Raw genomic sequence first — 25,169 nt, forward strand, 5'->3', positions numbered from 1 at the left:
TTTGGAAAGGTTGCAATCAATATTTTCTTTTATACTGCGTTTTTTTTTTATTGTTTCTTTTTAATAACTGTCTTTCATTTTTACTTTTTTGATGGTGAAATTGAATCAGGTGGAATGAAATGGCTGGATGGGAAGAGATTGGTTTTCCCACAGGGAGCATTGGATCACCTTCAGATCAGTAGAGTGGCTCTCAGAAGGCTGCAGGGCATGTATGTCAGGCAAACCGAGCAAAGCAAGATTGGGCAGGAGCATCACAAGCTTGAAGTGGGAAGCAGGGAGCAGTAGCCAGGTAGATCTGAGGCACCAAAGGAACTCCTAAAGTTTGCTGTCACTCAGTCATTGACCTAATAGAAACACAGGTGGGAGCTATCTTCAAGGAGGCAGCGCAGACTCTTCATGAATACTGTTACGGAGTCGCCTTTTGGCAAGTCTGCTTTTCCCATAATTAGATCCTGTCTTTCATGTATCCAAAGTGTAACAGAGATCTTTGTGACTGAGGATTGTTACTTCAGCCTGGAAGCTTGTTCTTGAACTCTCTCATTTGGAACTTGTCACCTCGAACCTCAGTTCCTTCAGGTTCGCATACCTGTGGAGAGGTTGTGGCTGTGGTAATCTGGCCCAGCAGTAAAGTGAAGGGAGCAAGTTTTTCAGTTTAAGGTTCATCCTTAGCTTCAAGCCATTCAACTTTATTAGGAAAGCATGTGGGATATTTCACCTGTCAAAGAGAGCTCCCCACTCGTACCTAGATTCTGTTTTTGCCTTTAGATTGGATGCTGCCTTTATAATAGTGAGAGCCTCATTATTTGTCATAGTTGAACTGTGACCATCAAGTAAGCCCCACACGGCTGCTTGCTCACTTTAGCTCAGTGGTGGTGGGAAGAGAATCGGAAGAGTAAAACTGAGAAAACTCATGAGTTGAGATAAAGACAGTTTAATAAGCAAAGCAAAAGCTATGCATGTGAAGCAAATCAAAAGAGGGAATTCATTCTCTGGTTCCTATGGGCAGGCAGGTCTTCAGCTCTCTCCAAGAGTGCAGGGTCACAGTGACTTAGACAAACACCCATCTCTCTGAACATTATCTGCTTCCCCCAGATTTATTGCTGAAGTGTTCTATGGTATAGAATGTCTCTGTTGGTCAGATGGGGTCAGCTTTCCCACTTGCTTCTCTTTCCAACTTCTTGTGAACTCCCAGTCTCCTCACTAGTGGAGTGGGATGAGAAGCCGAAAAGGCCTTGGCTTTGTGTCAGCACTGCTTAGTGGTAGCTAAAATATCCCTGTATTACTAAGACGCTTTGCAGCACAATTCCAAAACAGAGTTCATACTAGCTAATACAAAGAAAACTAATCCAGCCAAAACCAGCACATCCATCCTCCATTATTTTGTGTCTTCGGAGCCAGAAAGTTAATACTGTGTGTGTGTCCCTAATCCAAGCTGCAGAATGCAAAGTCCAAACATGAGCATTAGCTGTGCCTTTGATTTTTTTTTTTTTTAATTGGACTACAAGTTATTTAAGAACCATTTCTAAGAGCTTGACTATCTGGCTAGATATGTAGTTGTGGGCAAGCACGAAGGCAGATCAAGCAACATTAGGGAAAAGTTTCTATCCATTTTATCTTTCTGGGGCTCCTTTCACATTCCTGTTAAGCATGCCACTGTTCCTGCAGCCTAAAGACAAGTTGTTGATCTGTTCTTGTTTATGTAATTGATTAAAGCCATGATTTCTTGGGTTTTCTCTGTGTTGCTTTATGAGTACCTTTAGCACTAATTTTAATATATAGATGACATACTTGGGATTGTGGATGATGAAAACACACTTTCCTTTTTTGTTACTTGTAAATACTTGCCCTGGGGAACAAAGATACAATTATGCAATCATAAAACTCTTTTACTTGCACCATGTGTGAATAGTATTTGGCAGACAAAACTTTTAAAAAAAAATTTACTTTGAGGCTTACTCTCCTAGAACTCATATCTAATAAGAATGTTACTCACATTACTCAGTGATCCTTTGTCAATTTAGTGTCAAGTTACCTCATCTCTACCAAGGAGCAGAAAAGGATGACTTTTAACTGTGTTGTTTTTTATCCAGCTTCACAAATGAATTTGCTGTTTCAGAGTACTGTGTAAATGAAAAGCATTAATTTCACCAGCATGTAATTCCCTGGTATATGTGTGTGTATATATATATGTCTATAGTTCAATATTGATTTGGAAACCTGTCTGTCCACTTGTAAGTATTGCCTGTGGGAAACATGGTGCATTCCTACTCCATAGAATGACATGTTACAGCATATTTAGTATGTGTTATTCACTTACCACTTGTCCACATCATGCTTAATCGGTTGCCTTTCTCAGAGTTCTGGAAATACATAAGAAGTAGATTCAATACCGTATGAATGTCCTCTAAGTGTTTTTCAAGAAATGAACGAGTATTTAGAAGGCATCTATTTGTTTTTACTTGTGAAAATCATCCATGTGAGGGATGGGGACAAGTGGGTATGCAGAAGTAACTCCTGAACAGTCACTTAAAAACCTTTCATTTGCAATTGAACTATAGAGTGGATTGGCTATTTAGACCAAATTGAAGATTTGTGAAATCAAGATTAATACTTGAAGCATTAGAACTTCAGGTTGAAATATTTGGGACATAGAAAGTTATGAGCACTTTTGGTTTTGTTTGCCTATAATATTAAGGTGTCTTCTTGACTGATAGATATGGAAAATAATGACTACTTTGGTATTGCATGAGCAGGCTTAAATTTTTTATTAAGTTACAAGATATGTAGTCTGTTGTTGTAGTGTGACAGGTGTGTAAAAATTCTCGGGTTTGGGAGAGAAAGCTACATATTTATTAGTTGTGAAATAAACTCCAAGTCTTTTATTGGCTTCAGCTAGCTGGGACCTCAGAATAAAACTGCCTTTATCTTGGAAATGAAAGGATGTTCGAGCTCCCAGGCACTAGGAAAATATACTTTTTTAAGTCATCTATAACAAAGAAAAACTTCTAAAATCTTGATGATCACTAAGCTAATGCTACCCCAGGATTACTCTGGTTGCCAGCTTCATTCTGATCGAAGATCATTTATTTACTTCAGAACAAAATAGTCCAGGCTGGAAGAAAGCCTGGATGAAGCATGAAACATGTGTGTAATCTGCAGGTAATAAGATACATAATAAAAAATGCTGATAAATTAAAATTACATATGTGGGTTTAATGTGTCCAGTAAGAACAATAATTATGAAAGATGGATGTACTTTTTCAAGAGAAGCAAGTGCTTCTAAAGAGTTTTTTACTGTTGAGTAGAAACTGTAGTGGTAGTTTTATCTCCGTTTTTTTTCATTTTCTTTCTTAGCCCTGAAACTGTTTGCTGTTGGCAGAATAGCTGCAATTAATAGTATTTTTAATCATGGGCTGATTTATTTTCAGATCTCAATAGAGAATGACTACCTAGGCCCCAGAAGAATTGAGAGTCTGCAAAAAGAAGATGCTGATTGGCAGAAAAAAGCCCACATGGCTGTGCTTTCTATTCAAGATCTTACAGTTAAATATTTTGAAATAACAGCTAAAACACAAAAAGGTAGTTATTTTCTGTCATCCTATCCATCACATAAAAAAATGAAATAATTTAATGTTTACTATGTTCTGCGTTGTACTGGTTTTTTCATCAATCCTTCATGGGAAAATGCAGTTGTCATTCTTATTTGTTTTTAATTCTGTGTCTGTTTGAATCTTTCACTTGTAAAACTTTTCAGAACTTCATCAGCAATGAACAGAATAGAAATTTTAGGCAGAACTTATTACAGCCACTTTCTCAATGTTATTCTATTAGTGGTACTCTGTGTTTGCAAAGGATTTAAGAGCATAGAGTCCCTGGTGGATTCTGTTTTCTGCACTGGATATGGCAGACCCCCATAGCAAATTGTTAATTGTCTTTCAGTTAATTTCCTTTTCTAGTCTTCCTTGCCTTCCAGTAATTTTTTTCAAAACTCTATAAACATTAAGCAACATCTCAGTTTAACTACTCCAAGAAAGCTGTTCTGTTGTTCAGAAGCCTTCATGGATATAAGCTTGGCTTTTCAGTGTTTGAAGAATGTGATAGTTTTAGTAAAAAGTGGTGCAGTAAAGTGAGGTCAGATGACTTGGTATGTACACCCGTGCTCTCATCCATGTACCATTTTAACTTAAATAACCAGTTTAATAGGGCAAACAGACCATTTTCTAGTTCACTGACAAAGGTTGTCTTGGTATCCTCCCCTGCTTGACTGCAGGTCCTGTTTCTTTCTTTGCCGTGGTGATAGTGATTGTGCAAGATCCAAAGTAGAAATCCTTTTTTGACTGGTAGGTCTCTTGTGTTCTCTGTACATGATTGCTACATCTGGCTCAAGAGATGCAGGCACTGCAAATTTACTCTGTTCATTGACAACCCCAAGTTAATGTGAAATTTCACCTTACTCTAACTGGCTGACTTAATAGTTTAAAACATGTTGGAATAAATTCAATTAGAGGAAATTCTAAATGTACCAATCAGCTTTACTCCTTTTCTAGTATGACAAAGGTAGCCAGTAAGATACACTACTAGTTGATAATGCACATTTATACATATTGACTTGTTTTTGTTCAAGTGATTTTTTTATGTACAGCAGTCAGGATTTGGATGAAAACCAGTGGAAAGTGATATGCCTGAAGGCTGATTACAATGCAGATCTTTAAAATACAGGTTATTTACCTGGTTTTTGTGTTTGTAGTTTTTCTTGGCCTCCTGCTGATCACAGGGTAGTCTTGCATACCCAAATATTAACAGATGGCAGAGGAAAAGCACATGAGAACATAAAGGTGCTTTTTATTACCCATGACCAGCATGTAGTAGCGTATGGTGACTTAATGCCACCCCTTTGATTCATTACTTTTGTGGCTTTTGCTTTGCAAAGCTAAGTACAGTATCTTGTGACCTGTATATTAACAGTGGTGAAAATCTTGTATGTGTCCACCTAGATGTTATCTGGTGCCCCAGAATAGTAAATCTGAATCAGGCAAGGGACTCCTGCAGTTTGAGTTAAAAGGTAGATGTTGTTTTAATTTCATGCAGAGTTCTTACGGAATCGCACTTGAAATTAAGCTGAAATCTTTGTTTTTAAATAGTAATTTTTTTCATTCTTCAGTTTAATTTTAATTTATGACTGTACTAGAAATGTTGTTAAGGTAGGCTGGAGACTTCAGTAGCTGATAATTGATGGTTACAGAAGTGGGGAAAATTTAGGATCCAGTTCAAGACCAAATGCTTGTATTAGTGAGATTTTTATTAAGTACAAATGTGTGCATTTTCTTTGCAGCAGGGTCACTAGTGGTTTGAAGAGTAGACTAGTAAGATGCCTGCCTCTTTTTTTCCTTTCTGTAGCTGTGTATGATCGAATGCGAGCAGACCAGAAAAAATTTGGTAAGGCAGCATGGGCAGCAGCAGTGGAACGTATGGAAAAGCTTCAGTATGCGGTTTCTAAGGAGACTTTGCAGTTGATGCGTGCTAAAGAAATCTGTTTGGAGCAGAAGAAACATGCGCTGAAAGAGGAGGTAAGTTTTCATGCCAGTAAGTAGAAAATTCAAGCACACAGAAAGAAGCAATGTTAGACAGATGATGTTGCAATGTAGGGGTGGTGAGTTTTGTGCCACTTATGTATGTTTTCTGTTCACCTTTTCCTGGTTTCTCAAACAGAAAGACAGTTTTTGCTGTAAATGTTTACAGTGATCCACTGGAATGAGTAAAATGAAGAGAAAGGATAGGACAGAAATTGGCTGCTATGTAATCTCTGCAATTTAGCTGTCAGAGGCATGACCACCTTTTCAGAATAGCTTTGACATTCCAGATGGAAGGTGTCTGACCATTAGTAAATATATGGGTAGCTGGATGGTTGTGTTTGCACTCTTTCTCTGCTTGCCTTAATTGCTAATGGCAGTCTTCCAGACGGGGCTGTGCTAGTCACAGTTTTCCTGAGGAAAGAGTTCATGAATAAAACTGTGCTTAAATGTCTTAGCAGGAAAAAAATCCAGATTTATTGGATTTTATGACATCTCAAAAGTAACAATGCTTCAAATTCTATTTTAAACTTTGCTATCATATGGACGGACATTTGGTGCGAAGAACTTTCTGTCATACTAATGTTAATGTGTGTTTTAGCAATTAGATGATTGTTTTAAAAGAACTTTTTAAATGCTTCAGTGAAATTTGACTAAACTGATGGTGCTGTTATGAAAAAGTTATCCAGAGAGCTCACGAATTTAGCACTGCAAAGGCTGGTAGGTTTTTAAGGCTGATAGACTATGTGTCTATTTTAGGAACCTCTGTAGAAGACAGCTTGATCTGCAGGGAAGAAAGAGTACATGCAAGACCCAGAGTCCAAAAATAGGTTTACTGCATTTCAGTGCTCTTTAGATTTGGAAATCCAAGAGTTGTCTGAAAACCTGAGTTTATCAGGCTGTTGTCATCCTTAGTCAAGAGTTGATGAGACAATCCAGCAGTACTAATGGCAAGATATTGAATATTTTCACATAGAGTAACCGTGTATATTCTTTTTGTGGCAAATCTTATTTTTTTCCCTGTGGAGACCTGTGAATTTTTGTTTAATGAGATCTCAGTCTGGTAAATGAGTGAGTGTTTGGTCTGATATGCTAAAGTATTAGGGGCTGCACAGGAAAAGGAAGGATTCCTTGTAGTATACGTCATGATGAGCTGTGAGTTTGAGGCTTTTGGGACAGAGAAATAAGGAACATCTAATGTCCATGGTACTTTGGGATGGTGTATTACAAGGTATAAAGAACTCTGGGTCTGAGTGCAGTGGTAGGGAGATAGCAGCAACCACCTTCTTCTCTGATACACATTGTGTGTTCTGAGAATGTAAAACGCCTAAGTATAAGGAGTTGAATATGAGAAACCTGGCTGGGCATCCTATTTTTGCAAAGAATGGTGGCAGTCTCATAATGTTTGTAGAACTGAAATGCCTCCTGGCAAACCATTTAGCTACTACATTCTAGAAGATAAAAACAGGATGTTTATTTGAAGAGACTAAAATGCTCAAGAAATTAATACATCTGTATTTTAGCTGAGAAACGTGACAATTCAGAACAAAGATGTGATATGATTTCACTTGAGGAAAGTGTGTTCAACAGGTTGTCTATGGATTTTTTGAACATTTAGTCTTGGAAAAGAAATTTTTTGCAAGGGCATATTGTGATATGAAGAGGGGAAATAGCTTTAAACTGAAAGTGGATGGGTTTAAACTATATATTAGGAAGAAATTCTTTGAACTTTGAAGGAGCAACACTGGAACAGGTTGCCCAGAGACGCTGTGGATCAACATCCTGAGAAGTGTACAAGGCCAGAGTGGATGGAAGTCTGAGCAACCTGGTCTAGTGAAAGGTGTCCCTGCCTGTGGCGGAGGGCTTGGAACTTGTCCCTTCCAACTTAAGCCACTCTGATTCAGTGAATGCAACCACTCTCTGATTGGTATGAATGCAACAACGAAGACTGTAGAGATTAAATGATTTGCTTTCATTAGTGCAGAAAGTTGTGGCATTACAGGAAATTGAATTTGGATCTCCCCAGTGTAAGTTTTTTGTTCCACCACTGTGTTGTTTTAACCCCAGCCAGCAACCAAGAGCCATGGGGCTGCTCACTTGCTTCCTCACAAGTGGGATCAGAAGGATTAAAAGCTAGAAAACTCATGGGTTGAGATAAAGGCAGTTTAATAGGGAAAGCCAAAGCCAAACACGTGAGCAAAGCAAAACAAGGAATTAATTCATGTCTTCCCATGGGCAGACAGGTGTTCAGCCATCTCCAGGGGTTCAGGGCCCCATCACAGGTAACTGCGAACTTGAGAAAACAAAACTCTCTAACTCCCTCCCTTCCTCTTTCTTCTTCCCACTTTATATACTGGCATGATGTCACATGGTCTGGAACATCCCTTTGGTCAGTTGGGGTCACCTGTTCTGGTCGTATCTCTTCCCAGCCTCCCATGCACTTCCATCTTCCCTTCTAGAGGGACCATACAAAAACATGTAAGGCCTGGGCTGTGTGCAAGCTTTGCTCAGTAAAATCATCTCTGTATTATCAGCCCTGTGTTCAGCGCAAACCCCGTACCAGGCACTGAGAAGAAAATCAACCCTACCCCAGACAAAACCAGCAGAATTGCAGAATGTTTCCCATACTGTTCTCATGTTAAATTTCTTTGTGTTTCTTTCACTGTGTTGATCAGCCTGAGAGCTACCAAGGATGCAGCAAATTTGTGGTACTGTTCGGTGAAAACTTGTAAGAATTGCTCTCAATTAAGAAGAGGATATTTTAAGAAAATATGCTGAAATGTCCAAAAGTGATTATACTGTTTTGAATTATCACACCTTAGTAGTATCTTACATGAAGTTTTAAAATAAATTGTTGAAATTCAAGGTCTTAGTTTTACTTTTTCATGGGGAGCTATCATGTAGCTAGGATATCTGCCCATGAACCATACAGCAGTACTAATTTCCCATTTCTTTTGCACCTGAAAGCTGAAAAAGTGGCAGGGTACCCCTAAAACAGAACAGATAACTAACAGCATCTGTGGTGTTTGCTCTTTGTAGTGCAAAGGTACAGTTGTTAGTTGCTAAGGTTCTTTATCAGGCAGACAGCAGTGCAACTGAATGAAGTACTCAGCGGCTATAACTTGGTGAGACTTTTGAAGATGGTCTGTGTGTATCTTTATTCAGTTTTTATGTACATTGTGTGTTTAAATTTTTAAACATCTGTTTGTAAGAAAATAATTGTGAGGGTTTGAGCCATTTTCACAGTTCATGGAAAAAGGGAAGTTCTTAGGTGTGCTCACATTTGACATTATCTTAATTTAAAAAGCAAACAAACATTTCCCACACCCACTTCCCTCACCAACAAACCCACCAAATTTTGCTGCACTTTTACAGTGAGGAAATCTTTGAAAAATGCCAAATCTCTTGAAAAATGCTAAAATCCTGCCTGAACAATAAACATTATCCCTCTTATATGGAAAAACTGGAGAGTTCAAGAGAATCAGTCCTTTTGTCTTGAAAAGTAGCCTGTAGTTCACTCCAGTTGTGCAGTCAGTATGTCATTTACTATTCTGGTCAAATTAGTAACTTAATATGGATGCAAAGTAATAAAATGACATAAGGCATTTTTGTGTAGCACTAGACTATAGCATATATATGTTACATTAATGATTGTAAGGTTTCTGGTGTTTACTAAAGGACTTACTGGAGTTTTCAGACTAATAGTTGATACGTACAGATGCATACAGAAGTACAAAATATAGCAGAAGAAACTTAAAATAGAAGTTGCAAGAATTGATTCAATGATATTCTGTATAGCAATCTTATTTGGAAATAAGTACAGTACACAGAACTGTTTGCATTTAATTAAGCTGTGAAATCCCTGTCAATAGATAATGGTGCAGGTGCTGAAAGCTTGCATGTTAAAAAAAAAAAATAAAAGGATAGAACAAATGTATTAAGTCCAGTAAGTCTGTTTTGTATAAGAGGCTGCAGTGTGATTTAAGTTGTGCTGCTACAGGCTGTGTTAGAGGCTGGTGAATCCTTTTGGGAAGCTATCACTGCACTGCCTGTTATGTTTCATCTTCCTGGATTTCTGCAACATTTTCCCAAAACAGGGTATTGACTAAAATGGATCATTGGTTTAATTAAGTACAGATATCTTCTGAGTTTACTATAGTCATATTTAAATGTCAAGGAACCCTTTTTGTAGCTGTTCATTACAGACTCAGTTTTACGATTTGAAGATAACACCATAAGGTACAAAACATGCTAGCAAATATTTTTTAATGTATCGCTAAATAGGTCAGGTATTTTTTCTTGGTAGACATCCCTTTTTAATGATTGACTGTCTATAATGTGAAACTGGACATTTCTTCTGAATAATGAGATAGGCAAATCACAAATTTCCACTAAAATTTACCATTACTTTCACCCAGTATCCGAGAGAAACTATCAGATATACATACTCTGAGCAAGAATTTGGATGTAGCCGTAACTCTTCTGCATGCATGTTGTAGAGGTGTGTGAATTCCCTCCAACCTCAGCACATAAGATTACCTTACATGCTGGTATTTCTTAAATATTATCTGAATGGCTAACTGTATTGAGCAGATAAATCTTGTTTGACTAAATGAAAGAGAATGGTTGCAGTTCACTTCGGTTGTGTGTTATTTTTCTATTCAAACATATAATACAAATAAGTACTGAAATATATATTATTTGTGTGTAATTTGTGTATATATAATCTGTGTATTTATTCCCCTGTGAAGGACTCCAGAAAGAACCTGTTTGCACAACCTTTCATGTTTTTTTCTCAGTTCTGCTTTTACAGGTTTTAACTGTAGCTTTCTAGATGCCTACTTTTAGATTGGGGATTGAAGATAGAAGAATTCTAATTTAATTATGTACCTTCACAGAATCAAGGGGTAGAGTAAAAGAGTGTGAGGGATGTTTCATGCTATAACTTGACACTTGACAGTTGCAAAGTGTAATTCAATGCCATGGATTTATTTCATTGCCATGTAGAAAAAAAGTCAGTTATTAAAGGCATCTTAAGAACATGGGATTTGATGTGTTCAGTTTTAATGTGTTACATTTACTGTACCAGACAGTATCTAGCTGTAATCATAAAATCTTTGGTTTTGTTCTCATAATTATCCTACAGTTGTATGGTTTCTGTTTGTTTGTTGTTTTCTCTTTTTATTTAGATGCAGAGCCTGAAAGGTGGTACGGAAGCATTAGCTCATTTGGACCACTTAGAAGCTGATTACTATGATCTACAGCTTCAGTTGTATGAAGTGCAGTTTGAGATCTTGAAATGTGAAGAGCTGCTACTGACAGCACAGCTTGAAAGCATCAGAAGATTGATGTCAGGTGCTTTGTTTATTTCAATTAATGCAAATCTGTTAAAGATAATTTTCTTCCTAAGAGTTCAGGGAAGCCTGTGGGAATGAAATGAGAGCAGATTCTTTGCCATGTGAAGAGGTACAAAAGTACTGTTAAATTAAAATTTACACCTGTTTATAAGGCATATAAATACACATAAAGAAGTTCTGATATGGTTGTCATTGTCTGTATTTGGAAATTTGCATATAAGATATGCAAACTATATATGTTTTGAAGAACTAAGGGAGGAGGAGATGTCTTAATTACTGTACTTGTTTAAAAATATGCAGGATGTGTTGATAATACTCATTTCTTGAAAGTGATTGGTTTTCAAAAGCTATATCTGCAAATTGGATTTCTTTTGCTACACTTGAAGCTCACGTTATTATCTCAAAATTAGAGCAGCAATGAAAACCTTATGCTTCCAGACCCGACTATCCTAATACTCCTCATGTACTTGCAAACTGTGGAAACAGTACATGTAAATCATACAGCATTTTTCAATCCAGTTCTATCCTCTAGACTTTTCTAGCTTTAATGTTTGTACTTTGTTTTGCTGTTTTCAGAGCGTAGGTCTTGAATAAAAAAAATTGCTATGAATAGAAAATTCTCCTAGGAGAAGTTTGAAGCTGGATTGTATTTTGAGTTGCCACTGGAAAAGGAGAAAACATAGGTATCACAGATTTGTCTCACTGTATCATGAATCTCCATCTTTGTGGCTTCTGATGGAAACAATTATAACTGTATGCTTGGAACATAAGGGTTGGAAACTTTATAAATGTGTTACAGAAATGTGGCAGCTTTGACTGGGTAGAGAATTAGTGGTTTTGGGGTAGATAGATTTTGGACTGGGAAATCAGACGTGTAGTTTTGGTACTGAAGACGTCTGCTTACTTACTTATGAACTAAAAGAAGTCCCCTGAACAGGAGACCAAGAAACGTATATCAAAATCCTTTGTCTTTGGTGTAGTGATAGTAAAACCTCTGGGTCATCAGAGAGTAAGCTGTAAAAAATGTTACAGGGCAATACGATTTGTCATTGATATTTTCTCCAGAAATCTGAAAAAGGCCCTCAACCCACAACCTAATCAAAAATAAAACCCTCAGTCAGCTAAATCATCACCCTGTTCCTTCCCTCGTGGGAACAAAACAGTTCACCATTCTGGCTTCCTTTGGTATTTTAAATTTATATGATACTGTTTAATTATAAATCCAAAGCTGTCCCATATGACAGAAAATGAAAAATATAGTTTCTAAATGTCTGAGAATTGTTCAACACATGAAATTACCTTCTTAGACTTTCCTTAGGTGGATAGAACAATAAATGTGAAAAATCATGTGACATGCAAGTGACTACATATGTGTGAGACTATTCAACACCAAATCTGAATTCAAGCATCTAAAACATTCAGTGGTCTTTTAATATGTGTTTTTTCCTATGATGTCAAAAGAAAAGCATGGTCTGTTACACTTTCTTTTTGAAGTGTGCTGTTAGTAAAGTAAACAGATTTTGATGTTGCGCATCTGTATGATTTGAAATTCATGTGTATAAGCTGAGTAGATGCTATTGCTTCTCTCTAGTCTTTGACTGTAGTGGTTCTGCAGAGATAGTTCAGAGAATTCCCAACTAATGTTTTGAGAGCATGGTTTGAATTGACTGCAGTTGGTTGTGACCTAGAAGAACATCTATGGAAATTTAGCAAAGGATCTAGTGATAATAGATTGTCATATTATGAGCCACATTAGTCATTAAGCAAATACCTGCATTGAAATTCAAAAACCATGACTTTATTAGGTAGACTTTACAAGGGTTTTATCTTATTTGTACAAAGTATGAGTACATTCTTGTGAAAATGGATTTGTGAGGGGTGAGCTTCTATATTTGTTTTTAACTTTGCATGAAAGTCTTCTAAAGCAAAATTCAGCTGTAAATTCTCCCATTTTAATACTGAAAGGTGAAATATAATTGTCAACCATTAATCTTCTTAGTCAGTGGTATCTCAAAGGGAGTTCCAGTGACTTGACAGTTATATATTGATGAAGCTTTACAGGGTTTTTATTTTTCAAACTGAGCGCTGAAGTAAAGAAACTGTTTGGCATGTTTTAGTAGCTTTTATTATAAGATGCATATCTTGCTGTGCTTTGTTATCTGGTCCTGCCATGACTTCTACTGTGCTGAAATCAGCATGGCAGTTAGAATTCTGGTTGCTGCAGAGACTCTACACACCAATAACATGAAGTGACAACAGCTTTTAAAATGGCCTGCGTACTGAGGAAAATCCTGTGCCTGTCTCCAAATAGTCAAGTAGCTGAAGTAGGAGAAATTACAGTCTTTCTGAAAGTAGTTGAAAAAGTTGAAATAAGAAAGTTCAGTGTTTCTGTGGAATACACACTTGACAGACATGTCAGCTGCATCTGCCTGTTTCAGACAGCAGTAATGCATTTTCTTCTTGCTGTATGACAAATATATCCTACTTTGTATGCCAGTGGAATTAGGAAACAAGAGGTAAGAGGTCTTTGCTGCTTCTTCATCCCAACGTCCTTCAAGGATTTATAATCACCACTCTTTCCTTCTTGGCAAGAGATGAAAAGGCAGTATTTAAAGATGAGCTCAGTGTTATTCCAAATGCTTCACTCAGGAAGCTAAAAATCACGAATGTTGATAAAACTATTAGTAATTACCTCCTTTTCAGGCCTGTAGTGCTTTGAAGGATTGCCTTGAAGTTGCCCTCCCTCCCTCCCTCCCAGGAGAAGTGACTGGGACATCAAAAACCTATGAGAAAATTTTTGGTGTCCTGTTGTCGAGTCCCCTTACATGAAATTATGAGTTGGTTGTAACACAAGAATCTCATGCCGAGGTCTTCAGGTAGTCTTTTCTATCCTGAACTTCATGGTGAAGACCAGAGAAAATTGCTACACACCTTGGGTCCCTTGTGAGACCTAAACACATGCATGGTCAGTGTTCAAATTAGGCTACACATTATAGCTGTACATTTAGAATTGCATTTGTGTTTTAATACTTTGAGCTTGCCTGAATAGCAGGCTGAGTTTCATTGGTATTAATTTCTGTTCCCCATAAAGACCTTAAAAGCGGTACAGTGTCTTGCTGTGCAATGTTTTTCGTCTGACCTATTGATTTTTGGTAGTAGTCCTCTGAAAGGGCTGTGGCATCATATCTTGCAGGTCAGTGGGAGGGTTGTTGTTGAGGAAAACAAAATGTTAATCAAATACAAACCATTGATTTAATTTTTTTATTGCTGACATCTTTAAAATAGAGAAGAGAGATGAAGTGGTGTATTATGACACTTATGAAAGTATGGAAGCCATGCTTGAAAAAGAAGATATGGCAACATCTGTACACTTGCAAAAAGAGGAGCTGCAAAAGCTACAACAAAAAATCCGCCAGCTGGAAGCAAGGCGAGGACGTATTTCAGCCAAGAAAGCCTACCTCAGAAATAAGAAGGTACTGTTTAATTGCCTTTTTTTTTTGGACATAATTAGCAAACTTAATAAAACTTCAAAAGGTTTCCTTTCAGATCCAAATTTCCCAGAATTTTTGTGGATTACTTTCATTGTTTGCTAGAAGTTGTTTTGCAGAATACTAAATGAAATGACATGTATTATTATATTGATACATTTAAGATTCTGTTTACCTTTCTTCTAGCTGTAAAGGAACCTTCAATTACTTTGAACTAATAACCTTATTTCTATTAACTAATCGGAATACTTTCAGGCAGGAAGTCCATGCTAGAATCAATGTTTTTATGGAGATTAGTTTTGTATATGTTTGCCAAAGAGAATTTTCAAATATGTTTCTCACTAGTGAGTTCTATCTTCATTCTCTTACCATCCTTTTAAGCTTACGTTGTGTTGATACTTTGTTTGGCAGTCTATATTCTTAATTTGTAATTCTGTGTGTGCAATTTAGGTCAAAATTTGGGAGACCATTGCAGTACTTGTTAGAAAATAAGTTCTACCCCATACTATGTACTGTAAAACTATGCAAAAATGTCAGTTGAAGCCTCATTCTGGATTAGCATGAATGGTCGGTTGGTTGTGTGTTTGCAGTCATGTCTCTTTATGCGAAAATGACCCCTTCTTATAAAGAGTTCTCCCAGATTGACAGTAAACCCTTCAGGTCTTGCCTCCACAATTAATATATCTATTTCTGTACCTAAATCTGAAGCATAACAAAGCAAATGAAAAGTTGTTGAAACATTTAATGTATTTTATTTTTGCATTTTGTCAACCACTGCTTGGTTTCTAGTTAAACCAGTATGGAGAAGACTGCAAATGAGGTATTAGAAGAGAGGTCCCCTGTTAGCTGATTATGTGAAGTAGCTTGCTTTGTCATTGTGTTTCTTTTGCATGAGTTTGTAAAGAGAAAAGGTATGAGGAACCTTGTTAGTATTTCAAGTAAGAGAACTTACCTGTCATGTTACTCTAATTTATACAGGCTATAGTTAAATATGATATTTTCTCCTGGATATGAAAATACACTACTGGCATCTTACAAAGCAGACAAACCTGTTCAAAAGTGCCAGCCTGTTTGCTGTTCTTTGCTTAACTTACTGGAGTTCACAGGTCAAAACGAAGTGCTGAAGCAGTAGGGATTTTTAGCATGCCCATATATCTGTATAATGAACTAGTCACCTTTGATGTCTCTTTTGTCTCAATGTTATGCTATGATAGAATATCTTGTTTAAGCTGAAGGTGTTGGTTTTGGCTGTAGTAGGAGTAGCAGCATGGTGGGTTGTGCACTGTGACAAGATGTAGAGCTGTGTATGGTAGTGTTGCTTTTCTGCATCTGCATGCAGGAGTGAGACAGGTTCATCTTCTCAACATCGTGCTGGGATAGCTGTGGCTATACTGCTTTCAGGACCTGAGGTAATGTCTCCATGTGGAGCTTGGACATCACATCACTCTAAGAACTAGTTCCACCTCTTTTACTTGTGTCATTGCCCAGCATAACATTCTCTGTAGTTGAGTGCTGCAGGAAGATACTTAGCTTCTAGAAGAATCACAGAGTAGAACAAGGTGTATTTAAACCAGGAGAAAATAAATGAGCTTTATTTGAGCAAAAAGAAAGGGCAGCTGTGTGCCATTGTGTGGTATTTGTGGGGCAGAAAAGAATGGCCATTTTTTAGCTTCTCTTCTTACTGCTGGATAACCCAGAGTCATACTAAGCTTTCTGGCAATTACCTGAAAATCAAAACTTCTAGATTTGTCTCATTTTTTTAATGCAAGCTTTGTATTTTCAATGGCTTTTCTAATGATATTGTAAAACATTAATGAATGCTATTTGAGATGCCTGGTGTGAGTAGTTGCATATGTAGGGGGGAAAATAAAAGAGGTCTTGCTCTGAAGTGTTTGCAGGTTAAGTCAAGTATGCAGAACTAAGATACAGATGGGATACAAAAGCAGACTGTAGATGGTGAGAATGAGGGCAGTGATGACTGAATGCTATGTGAAGAAAAGTGACTTTTTGAGGATGAATGTGGAAAGTACATACTGGGTGGTAAATCTGTGTCAATTAAGAAACATTTATTGTTGAACTGAGATGAGAGTGTACTTAATGCTTTTCAGATTGTGTTCCTGACTTTGCATGTTTCAGCAAAGTATCTTAAAACAGACTTTTAAACTGGTGTTCTGTTTTGGATTTGGTTGGTGAGATTGTGATGGTGGATTGGTGAGGTTTTTCTTCCTTTTTTTTTTTTTTAAGCTTGTCAGTTCTGTAGGTGAAAACAAAAAGCAAGCTATGCATTAAGTGGTGTATAGGACAGTCTTGTGATATGTTTAGAAATTACAGTCCTTTCTCATTATGAAGATTTTGGCAACTGAAAATGCCCTTAGGAGAATGTCTCCTTTCTAGCAGCAGGTATCAGGATTAAGGAAACAATAGGAAATTTTTCTCTGTCATCAGTTTTATTTTTTTGGAAGAAGGTAATTTCATCATCCAGTATTTAAAAATCTTTTCTGTTGAGGAGATAACACAGTGAAAGCAAATAAATTACTCTTTATAGAGTAAGACAATTTGTAATTGAAATATAAACTTCAGTGTCTATAGTCTCTATTCTTTTTTTCGGGAATTCCTCCCCTAATTTTGCAGACAATGAATCAATTTTTCAGTGATGTTGTCAAATAGTCATATGTACCAAGCTTTTATTTAGAAACTTTTGTTAGAGGTTTGTTACAAACATAATTCAGTTGTGGCTCTAGAATAACTGAACTGGCATTTTCAAAATTCATGGTTTTATAGAGTTTTATATTTTTTCACTGTACTACCATGAGTATAAACTCTTCATTCTCTTCTTTTAGTAGAAATCTATTTGCATTTGTTAAACAATCATTTCCTGATGTTCCTTTGTGTTGATGACAGTGAATTATTAAAAAATAAGTTTTTAACAGCAGTTTCATTTTTTCCCCCTTACTTCTAGAGAGCTAGCTGTAGATTTTTCATGCAAGAAATTGCTATTGTTATGCCAGTCTACCCCCTGCTGGCTACACATTAGTATTAATTAGATTATCATATGGAACAAGCAGCTGATTTATTAGGGAGATAGATTTATAGCAAAGAGTCAAGGTGAAAAAAATGGTATAGAAGTTATCTCGAAAACTCTGAAAATACAGAATTGTGATGTAATCAAATTATTTGGCACCCAGGAAGATTATTCCTTATCACAAGCAGACTGGGTGAAGCAAGTGGTTATTTAGGGTAGGTTCATAACATGTGCTTTCATCTAGGAAACTTTCTCACATGCTTTTGTGTTCATTTAATAGGATGCCTTTAGAATTTTGCAAGCCCACATTTTAAAGCGTGGCCCATAGCAAAATAGGTGTTATGAAGATACAGTGACAGCTGGCATAGAATTATTGGTATTCTGTTATCAACTACTACTACAACAACAGTGGCATAAGAACATAACTACACTGAATGTTTATAGTAAAATATGGTTTCTGCACATGAAAAGCTAACCTTTTAATTGGGATGTTTTTTGAGTTGAAAGCAAGATTCACTGTAACTAGTTAAATACAATATTAATGCAGACCTCTTTTACATATATTACATATTACTAGTCTTAAACATCGTAGTTCATGCATTGACAAAGGTTAACATGGTTCCTCAGCTCTCCATTTTTTTCTCTGTAATAGAAGTACAACTTGATACTGTGAAATCAGTCAGTTGATTAAAGAAAGGGCTTTCTCAGTTCCATACAGTTGGTCAGCATATTTCTTGAGGTGTGGCTCTCACTGGGCAAAATTTTACAGGGAAGTGGTAAAATCATCCCTGAATTTGTTTGAGAGGTGTCTGAATCTGGTACTGGGTGATGGTTTAGTGGTAACAGTGGCAGTGCTGGGTGGACAGTTGGACTGAATGATCTTAAAGGTCTTTTCCAAACTTCATGATTCTGGGAGAATGTGCCTGCTTCCCAGTGCTTAAAAGTAAGGACTACCTTGCATGTGCAATAGGCTCTGTATTACTGCTCATACACCTAATTATTATGTTTCTTTTTATTGTTTTCTTTCTTTTTTTTTTTTTTTTTTTTACCAGAGTTCATTGGTATATATTGAGCTTGTCATCTGCTATAATTGGTTTTCTTAATGCTGCCATCTGGGGTGTTTTTTATTTCATCCTTTATTTGAAGTCACTTAATCTTGTCTACAAGTAGAAACCTGTATTTGTCCCTCTGAAACTGCAACCTTTCCTTTTTTTCTTTGACTATTTCTGTAATAAGATGATTCAGATTTCAAATCCTGTCCTGCAACATGTTGTAAGCTTCTCCTAGTAGTTTTTATTATTTCATGTCAAAGAGATCCAATTACATTGAAGTAGGTTGTTTATTAGAACAAAGTAAGCACCAAATATGTTTTGGTCAGGTTTATCCTCTTTACATACTTAAAGTATCTTTCATTATTGCATTTAATTAGAAATGTTTAAATACTGATGCTAAAGTGAAAACAGAATATTGTGCCCCTAAATATTTGAGACATGTTAAAAAACCCAAACTTACATTTTCTCATTATTTAAAACCTAAATAGAGAATAAAGTGTAAACTAGTTAGGAGTATTACAGAAAGTTGTTCAGATTTTCTATTAGTCTTATGTAGGTTGCTCTGTCTTTGAAACACAGGGATGAAGTATTTTGTACTTTTCCAGCTACAAATTAAATTGATTGACTGTTTCTGGATTAACTCTTTTCACCAGGGGGGAAAATCCTTCAGAAAGAAATGCAAAACCCAATAGCGTTTGGCTGTAAATATGTGTGGACCTGTTAGAGCAAGTCCAGAGTAGGTCCACAAAGATGATCAGAGGGTTGGAGCACCTCTGCTATAATGACAGGCTGGGGTTGTTCAGCCTGGAGAAGGCTCTGAGGAGACCTCAGTATAGCCTTTCAGAACATAAAGGGAGCTTATAAAAAAGAGGGAAAGTGCCTTTTGACACGGACAGATATTTTACATGGACAAGAGGGAACAGTTTTAAACAAGGAGAGATTTCAATAGCTGTTAGAAATTTGTTTACTCTGGGAGTGGTGAGCTGCTGACACAGGTTGCCCAGAGAAGTTTTGGATGCCCCATCCCTGGAAATGTTCAAGGACGGGTTAGATGGGACCCTGAGTAGCCTGGTTTAGTGGAAGTTCCCTATTTGTGACAGGGAGGTTGGCTCTAGATGAGCTTCAAGGTGTCTTCCTAACTAAGCCATTCTGTGATATACCTCTGATGAAGATGGGACAGTATTTGCACAGAAATCTTTGCTTTTGTCATTTACCTCTATACAGCAGACACATTGATGGTTTTACTGTCCTGTACAGGAACACGGGTTACTTTTTTTATGTGATCAAAGCATGTCCATAGACAATTTAACAGAAGAACAGCTTTTTCTGCATTTTCAAGCATCCAAAATAGTGAGGTTTCTTTAATCCCTTCCCTTCGTATTTTTGTGCTTTACTCCATCAGCTTCCTCAAGCAATGGTTTCAGTGGCAAAGTTCTTTGCTGGATCTACCCAAAAAGTCATACTGCATGACACTTGAGAACCCCATCAGTTCCATGCTTATGTAGTCACACTCCAAACTGCTAACATTACACCTTCTTGCACAGCTGTGAGATTTGTTTATGACTGTACTCTGACTTTTTTCTAGTGGTGCTTGTACCAGGTCTAATTCAGTTGCTCATACTGTCCAATTTCCTGGCCTTCAGTATCATCCAATGAAGTTGTCTATCTACTTAAAGTTTGACTGTTACCCTCTTTGTCAGCTGTTGAAACATGGCCTAGTTTTTTGGTTGTTTTTAACCTGTTCTTATTTGCAGACAGTGTAACAAATTCTTGTTTTAAACCAGGTGTTACAGATGGGAACTCGGTGTAATAAATGAACACAATGAGTTGTAACAACTTTATTCCTGTCTGTGCTTGTGGATAGTGCATGGAAAAGATGAACTGACATCTGTAAATGGGAAGCTGTCTATTTGCATAAACAGCAATGTGGTACATTCAAGAGTTAGTTATTTTCCATGGGTGCAAATACATGGGGTTAAGCAAGGGCTTTATGAAGTGTTGACAGATTGGTGATTTTTGCTACTCTTACTTTGGTCCTGTAGAACAGACTTTCCAAGCAGCTGTCACTTGGATCTACTCTTTTGATAGTTAAAACTAATAGATTTGGGGTTGTCCGGCTTTTTTTTGGGGGTTTTTTTTGGTTTTTGTTTGTTTGTTTTATTTACAGTTCATTGTAAGTTAAATGAGCCTGTACAAAATAGGCTCTGAATTTTCTATTTTTCTACCTGCCATTTGCTAAATATGACATTATATAAATCTGTATTTAAATTGCATGCTATATAGGTTGTATTTTGTGTCCCTGCAGGAGATCTGTATTGCAAAGCATAATGAGAAGATCCAGCAGCGTCACCAGAGCGAGAAGGAGTACAAAATGCACCATACTGTTCAGCTGGTAAGTTTGAGTTTTCTGCTATTGAGCTTAGCCTGTAATTAATAGCTTGCATTCCTCATTATACATTAATTAGGGGAGCATTCAGCATGATAGCCTGACCTTTGCACCATGGATTTCTTTGTCGTATTATGCTGGCAAGGGGGAGTTTGTAGTTGTGTTGCGAAGACATGGGAACCAAGCAAGTGGAGCATTTCTTTATGCTAGGTTAACATTCTGAGTGTTTTGTTATATTTATCATTATGTGCACATGATGATACATCTCTGAGTACCACATCTGGTATGCTGATGGAAGCAAGGAAATCACATATATTTATTCTTGAATCTTAATAAGCTTGGTTACTACTTTTCTTCCTTCAACTAAAGCAATTACAGGAATGATGTTGTATAAACTTGTAGTTCCAGATGGATGATTTTTTTCATAGTCTCATTGCAGAGAGTAGATCAAGCTGGTCTCTTATGCTGTACCTAATAGGCTTATGTTAAAGCATATTCAAATTTTGGACTAGGTCTTGGGAGCTAATATAGTATCAATATTTGATAAACATCACTGACAAAGATGCATTGAAATCCAAGTCACTTTAATTCAGGCTTCAATTAGATTAGTGAAAGTGATTCTGTTTCATCCTTATACATTTTTAACATTGATATTTTTGTCCAGGAAGTCAGCTACATAATTTATTTTATGGAAAGGCTGCTTGTCAAAGGCAGTATGTATTGGAATATTCTTTCAGGAATTAAAACAAAAAATTTATTTTTCATCAGTTCTTATAATAAGGCAGATGAAGTTACTGTGTGGACAGTAGCCCATTTATCATTAGTCTTACAAATAAGACTTGACAAAGCCAAAGGACTTAGTTGTCTCTCAAGTACTTTTATATTACGGAGTTGCCCGCTTGAATGATACAAAGAGCCTTATGCTAATGTTTTGTGCTTGTGTGGGGTTTTTCTGGTAAAAATGTGACTGAAAAAATTCTAGCATTATGGTAAAATAGGTTTTGAATTACTGGATTTCATTAAGAATTTTGAAAAGATAATCCTAGAAAACTTTGGAACAGGGGAGTCCAAATTTGAAACCATGTAAGAATTGCATTTTTACTATTTTACTTAAAACTGAAACAAAGCTAAATACACAAGTCAGCCAAAACAAAAACAAACAAACAAACAACCTTGATTTTGAGACTGCTTCAGGAAAAGTTTGTTCTGAATGCATGTGTAACATTCAGGTACAGTGATAGAACTACTTTTCTTCCCTTCTTTAAGCTTCTGTTCTAACTTCTTTGCCCATTGTTCTTATTTTCTTTTACCACATGCTTCTCCTCTTCTTCACCTTTTTCTGTTTTCTGTCCTTACTATTTTTCGGACGTGTTCTCATCTTTCTATCCCTAATGCATCTATCCTTCCTCCCTTCTAAATCACAAGAGTTGGCTTTTTGTGAAGGACGCCAGCCCACTAGCTGACATATAAAAATGGCAGGCAGACACTGCTTTTGTGTCCCAATGAGAGTAAAAGGTTCACAAAAGTGATCAGAATTTTTGATTATGAAGATACGCTTTCAAAAGTAATATTGAATACTGTGAGTCATCTTAAGAATTAAAGCTGCTGGTTTTGCTCAGCTTTTTGCTTTGTGGTCAGCTGTTACATCACTTTCCCTGATAGCTTCTGAATTTGTATGCAGCGAATTTCACTTTCTGGTAATTAGCTTCCATTTCCAGTAAATTTGACTGAGAAGTGAGTGTTTGTTTCAAAGGTGTAGTAACTCTTCCTGAAGTTGTGTAAGAAAGAATGATTGGTTAAAGGAGATGTACCCAAAGGTGTGTTTTCCATAAAGTAAAATCTCTGTACAAGAAAAACCACAACTACCCTAGTTGCAAGGAAGAGCTTCAGACCTTTTCTTAAGTGCAATTACATAAAATCAAGCTGGAATAAATAACAAAAGCTGGAGTAATTACAAACTTATATTTACTGTTGTAAATGTAAGTGTGAAAATATTTACTTAATTTGCTCACTATTGGGTTCAAAACTTTGTGATATGGAGTTCTGCGAATTCTTGTACTTTGTAAATACTAATATGACTTGTTTAAATGGACAGCCTTGCAATTTGGACTGTCATTTTGTTATTGGAATGAGGGAGAAATGAATACTGCTTTGCTCTCTGGCTAATTTATGTAATTTTATTTCAAGGGAGCCTCTCTAAGTATAGCATTCTGTCACTTGTTATTTCTCATCTGCTGAGTGTTCCTGTTTGACATTGAAATACTTCTTTACTGAGCTTTGCGTTTCTTTGAGGAAACAAACTAAGAAATGTATACTATTTTTTAAGGGGAAGTCAGAGGCCAAATTTTGAGGTTATATTTATTTGAGAAGTATCTTTTTTAAGTAACTCTTCACATTTAGGAAAATATTTTTTTTCTAGTGAAGCCAAATAGAGAACTAGATGTAATATTTACATATTTTCCATATATTTTCTCAGAAACGAGATCAGTTGCAAGATGAAGAGGAAAGAAAGAGCTCCTGGGTTAGTCAGGAACGACAGAAAACCCTGGACAGACTTCGTTCATTTAAGCAGGTAACAGAAGAACAGTTGTTCTTTACTGTCAGTTTCTTTTCTTGAAGAAATTCTTACTTATTCCAGTAATAGCATTCACTCTCCTATTAGTGATTAACTGGTCTTTGGAAAATTCACAACAAAATAGGGGATTGGTGGTAACAGATTCCTCTAGCTGTTGCATTCCCAGTGCCATAATAAGTTTCTGTTTACTCTTAAAGCTCTACCTTGTGACAAGACACTTAGCACATATTCTTGAGAAGTGTAATCTAAACAGTACTTCCACAAAGTAGAGTTTAAAGCATTTACATCTGATGTGCCCTCCTGCTGCTGATTGCTAGAATATCTGTCCCTTCTTATTACAATGGAAGAATCGGAAAGTGCATAGAAGGTATAATGAAGGGGAAGGAATAAGGAAAGGGCTGAAAGTGAAAGAAAACAGAGACTGTGTTAATTTGTGAACACTTTTTGTTGTATATATTAAAAAAATAAAGGTGTGAGAAGTTTCTTTGCTGGAAAGTTGTCTTCAGCAATATTTCAGCAATATATTCATGTCCTTACTGGTTGCAAGACTTGAATTCTGTAACTTCTGCAAATTGAAGCAATTGTTCATGAGCTGTCTTTTTCTATTAACATGCTGATATTGTTGCATGTTACTGCTTTAGGCCTTCCATGGTTATACAAAAAATATTAGACCTGTCTTTCAGAAGCAGCTTCATTTTTTGCTTTAAAAAGGCTATGGATGAAACTAATATGAAAAGACTGATAATGAGGCAGCAAATTTAAGAAGTAAATCAAGGCTGAAAATCTTTGTTCTCAAGATACACTTTTTAAAACAGTATGATTCACATATAAGGCCAGTGTATTAAGTCAGACTGGTCTGCATGAGGGAATTTTGTATTTTAGTTTCCAGTAAAAAACGAGTTCTGAATGTGTAATCTGATTCTTAGTAAAATTGTAATTCTAGCCTATGTGTTTCATTTATCAGACTAATCAAATTTTGGCTTAAATAGGAATAAAAACTATGAATAATTTTTTGCACACAGATGAGGATGTATTTGCTTTGGTTTTACATACATAGCAAAATGAAAATTGTCAGAAATGACAGGTAGGTAAAATATGAAATAATCCATTGCACCTGCTTATGTAATTGTCAATACCTTATTCACTTTAGCGGTACCCTGGGCAAGTAATACTTAAATCAACCAGACTACGCCTGGCTCATGCAAGAAGAAAATGTGCAGCCAGCTCAGTGCCCAGTGTTGAGCAGCCTCAGTCTTTGCCAGCAACCATACAAATCCAAGAGAAGAGTGAGGAGGTGGAATTGGAAAAAGCAGTTCAGCCCGTGCAAGTGCAGGAATCCATAAGCCTAAAACAACTTCAAGATGTCTCTTTGCCTCCTAATGTTGTTACCTCTGAACTGCCCCATGTTAGCACTTCTCCACTTCCCAGTGACCAGCTTCAACCAGAGACAGCTACTGGAGTAGAGCTTCCACCCCCTTTGCCTCCTCCACCTCCGCCTCCACCTTTGCCCTCCAAGGAAGATGCCACCAAATCCTTAGAGAAAAGTGACACCTTTGTTAAACGTCAGAGTGTGGAGAAGGGAGTCCAGCACTCTTCTGGTGTCCCACCAGCACATCTGTTCGATAGCAGTCAGCTAGTCAGTGCCAAGAAGAAGCTTAAGAAGACTGGTGATCTAGAGGGTTTACAGAGGAGGAGAGGTAATGTTTTAATTTCTGCATA

At 36.8% G+C, this 25,169-nt stretch overlaps 1 protein-coding gene across 1 annotated transcript in view; it reads left to right on the forward strand.

The window, feature by feature from the left end:
• The window catches only part of JMY (junction mediating and regulatory protein, p53 cofactor), a 61,962-nt gene that overhangs the window by 28,189 nt on the left and 8,604 nt on the right, over nt 1-25,169 (forward strand). The window contains exons 3-9 of the mRNA XM_021531120.4: nt 3,429-3,579; nt 5,398-5,567; nt 10,760-10,925; nt 14,213-14,400; nt 20,795-20,881; nt 23,352-23,447; nt 24,601-25,147. Coding sequence (XP_021386795.1) covers nt 3,429-3,579; nt 5,398-5,567; nt 10,760-10,925; nt 14,213-14,400; nt 20,795-20,881; nt 23,352-23,447; nt 24,601-25,147 — 1,405 coding nt within the window. The remainder of the gene's footprint in view (nt 1-3,428; nt 3,580-5,397; nt 5,568-10,759; nt 10,926-14,212; nt 14,401-20,794; nt 20,882-23,351; nt 23,448-24,600; nt 25,148-25,169) is intronic.

Source organism: Lonchura striata, chromosome Z (genome assembly GCF_050655825.1).
Source record: "Lonchura striata isolate lonStrDom1 chromosome Z, ASM5065582v1, whole genome shotgun sequence".
Lineage (NCBI taxonomy): Eukaryota > Metazoa > Chordata > Aves > Passeriformes > Estrildidae > Lonchura > Lonchura striata.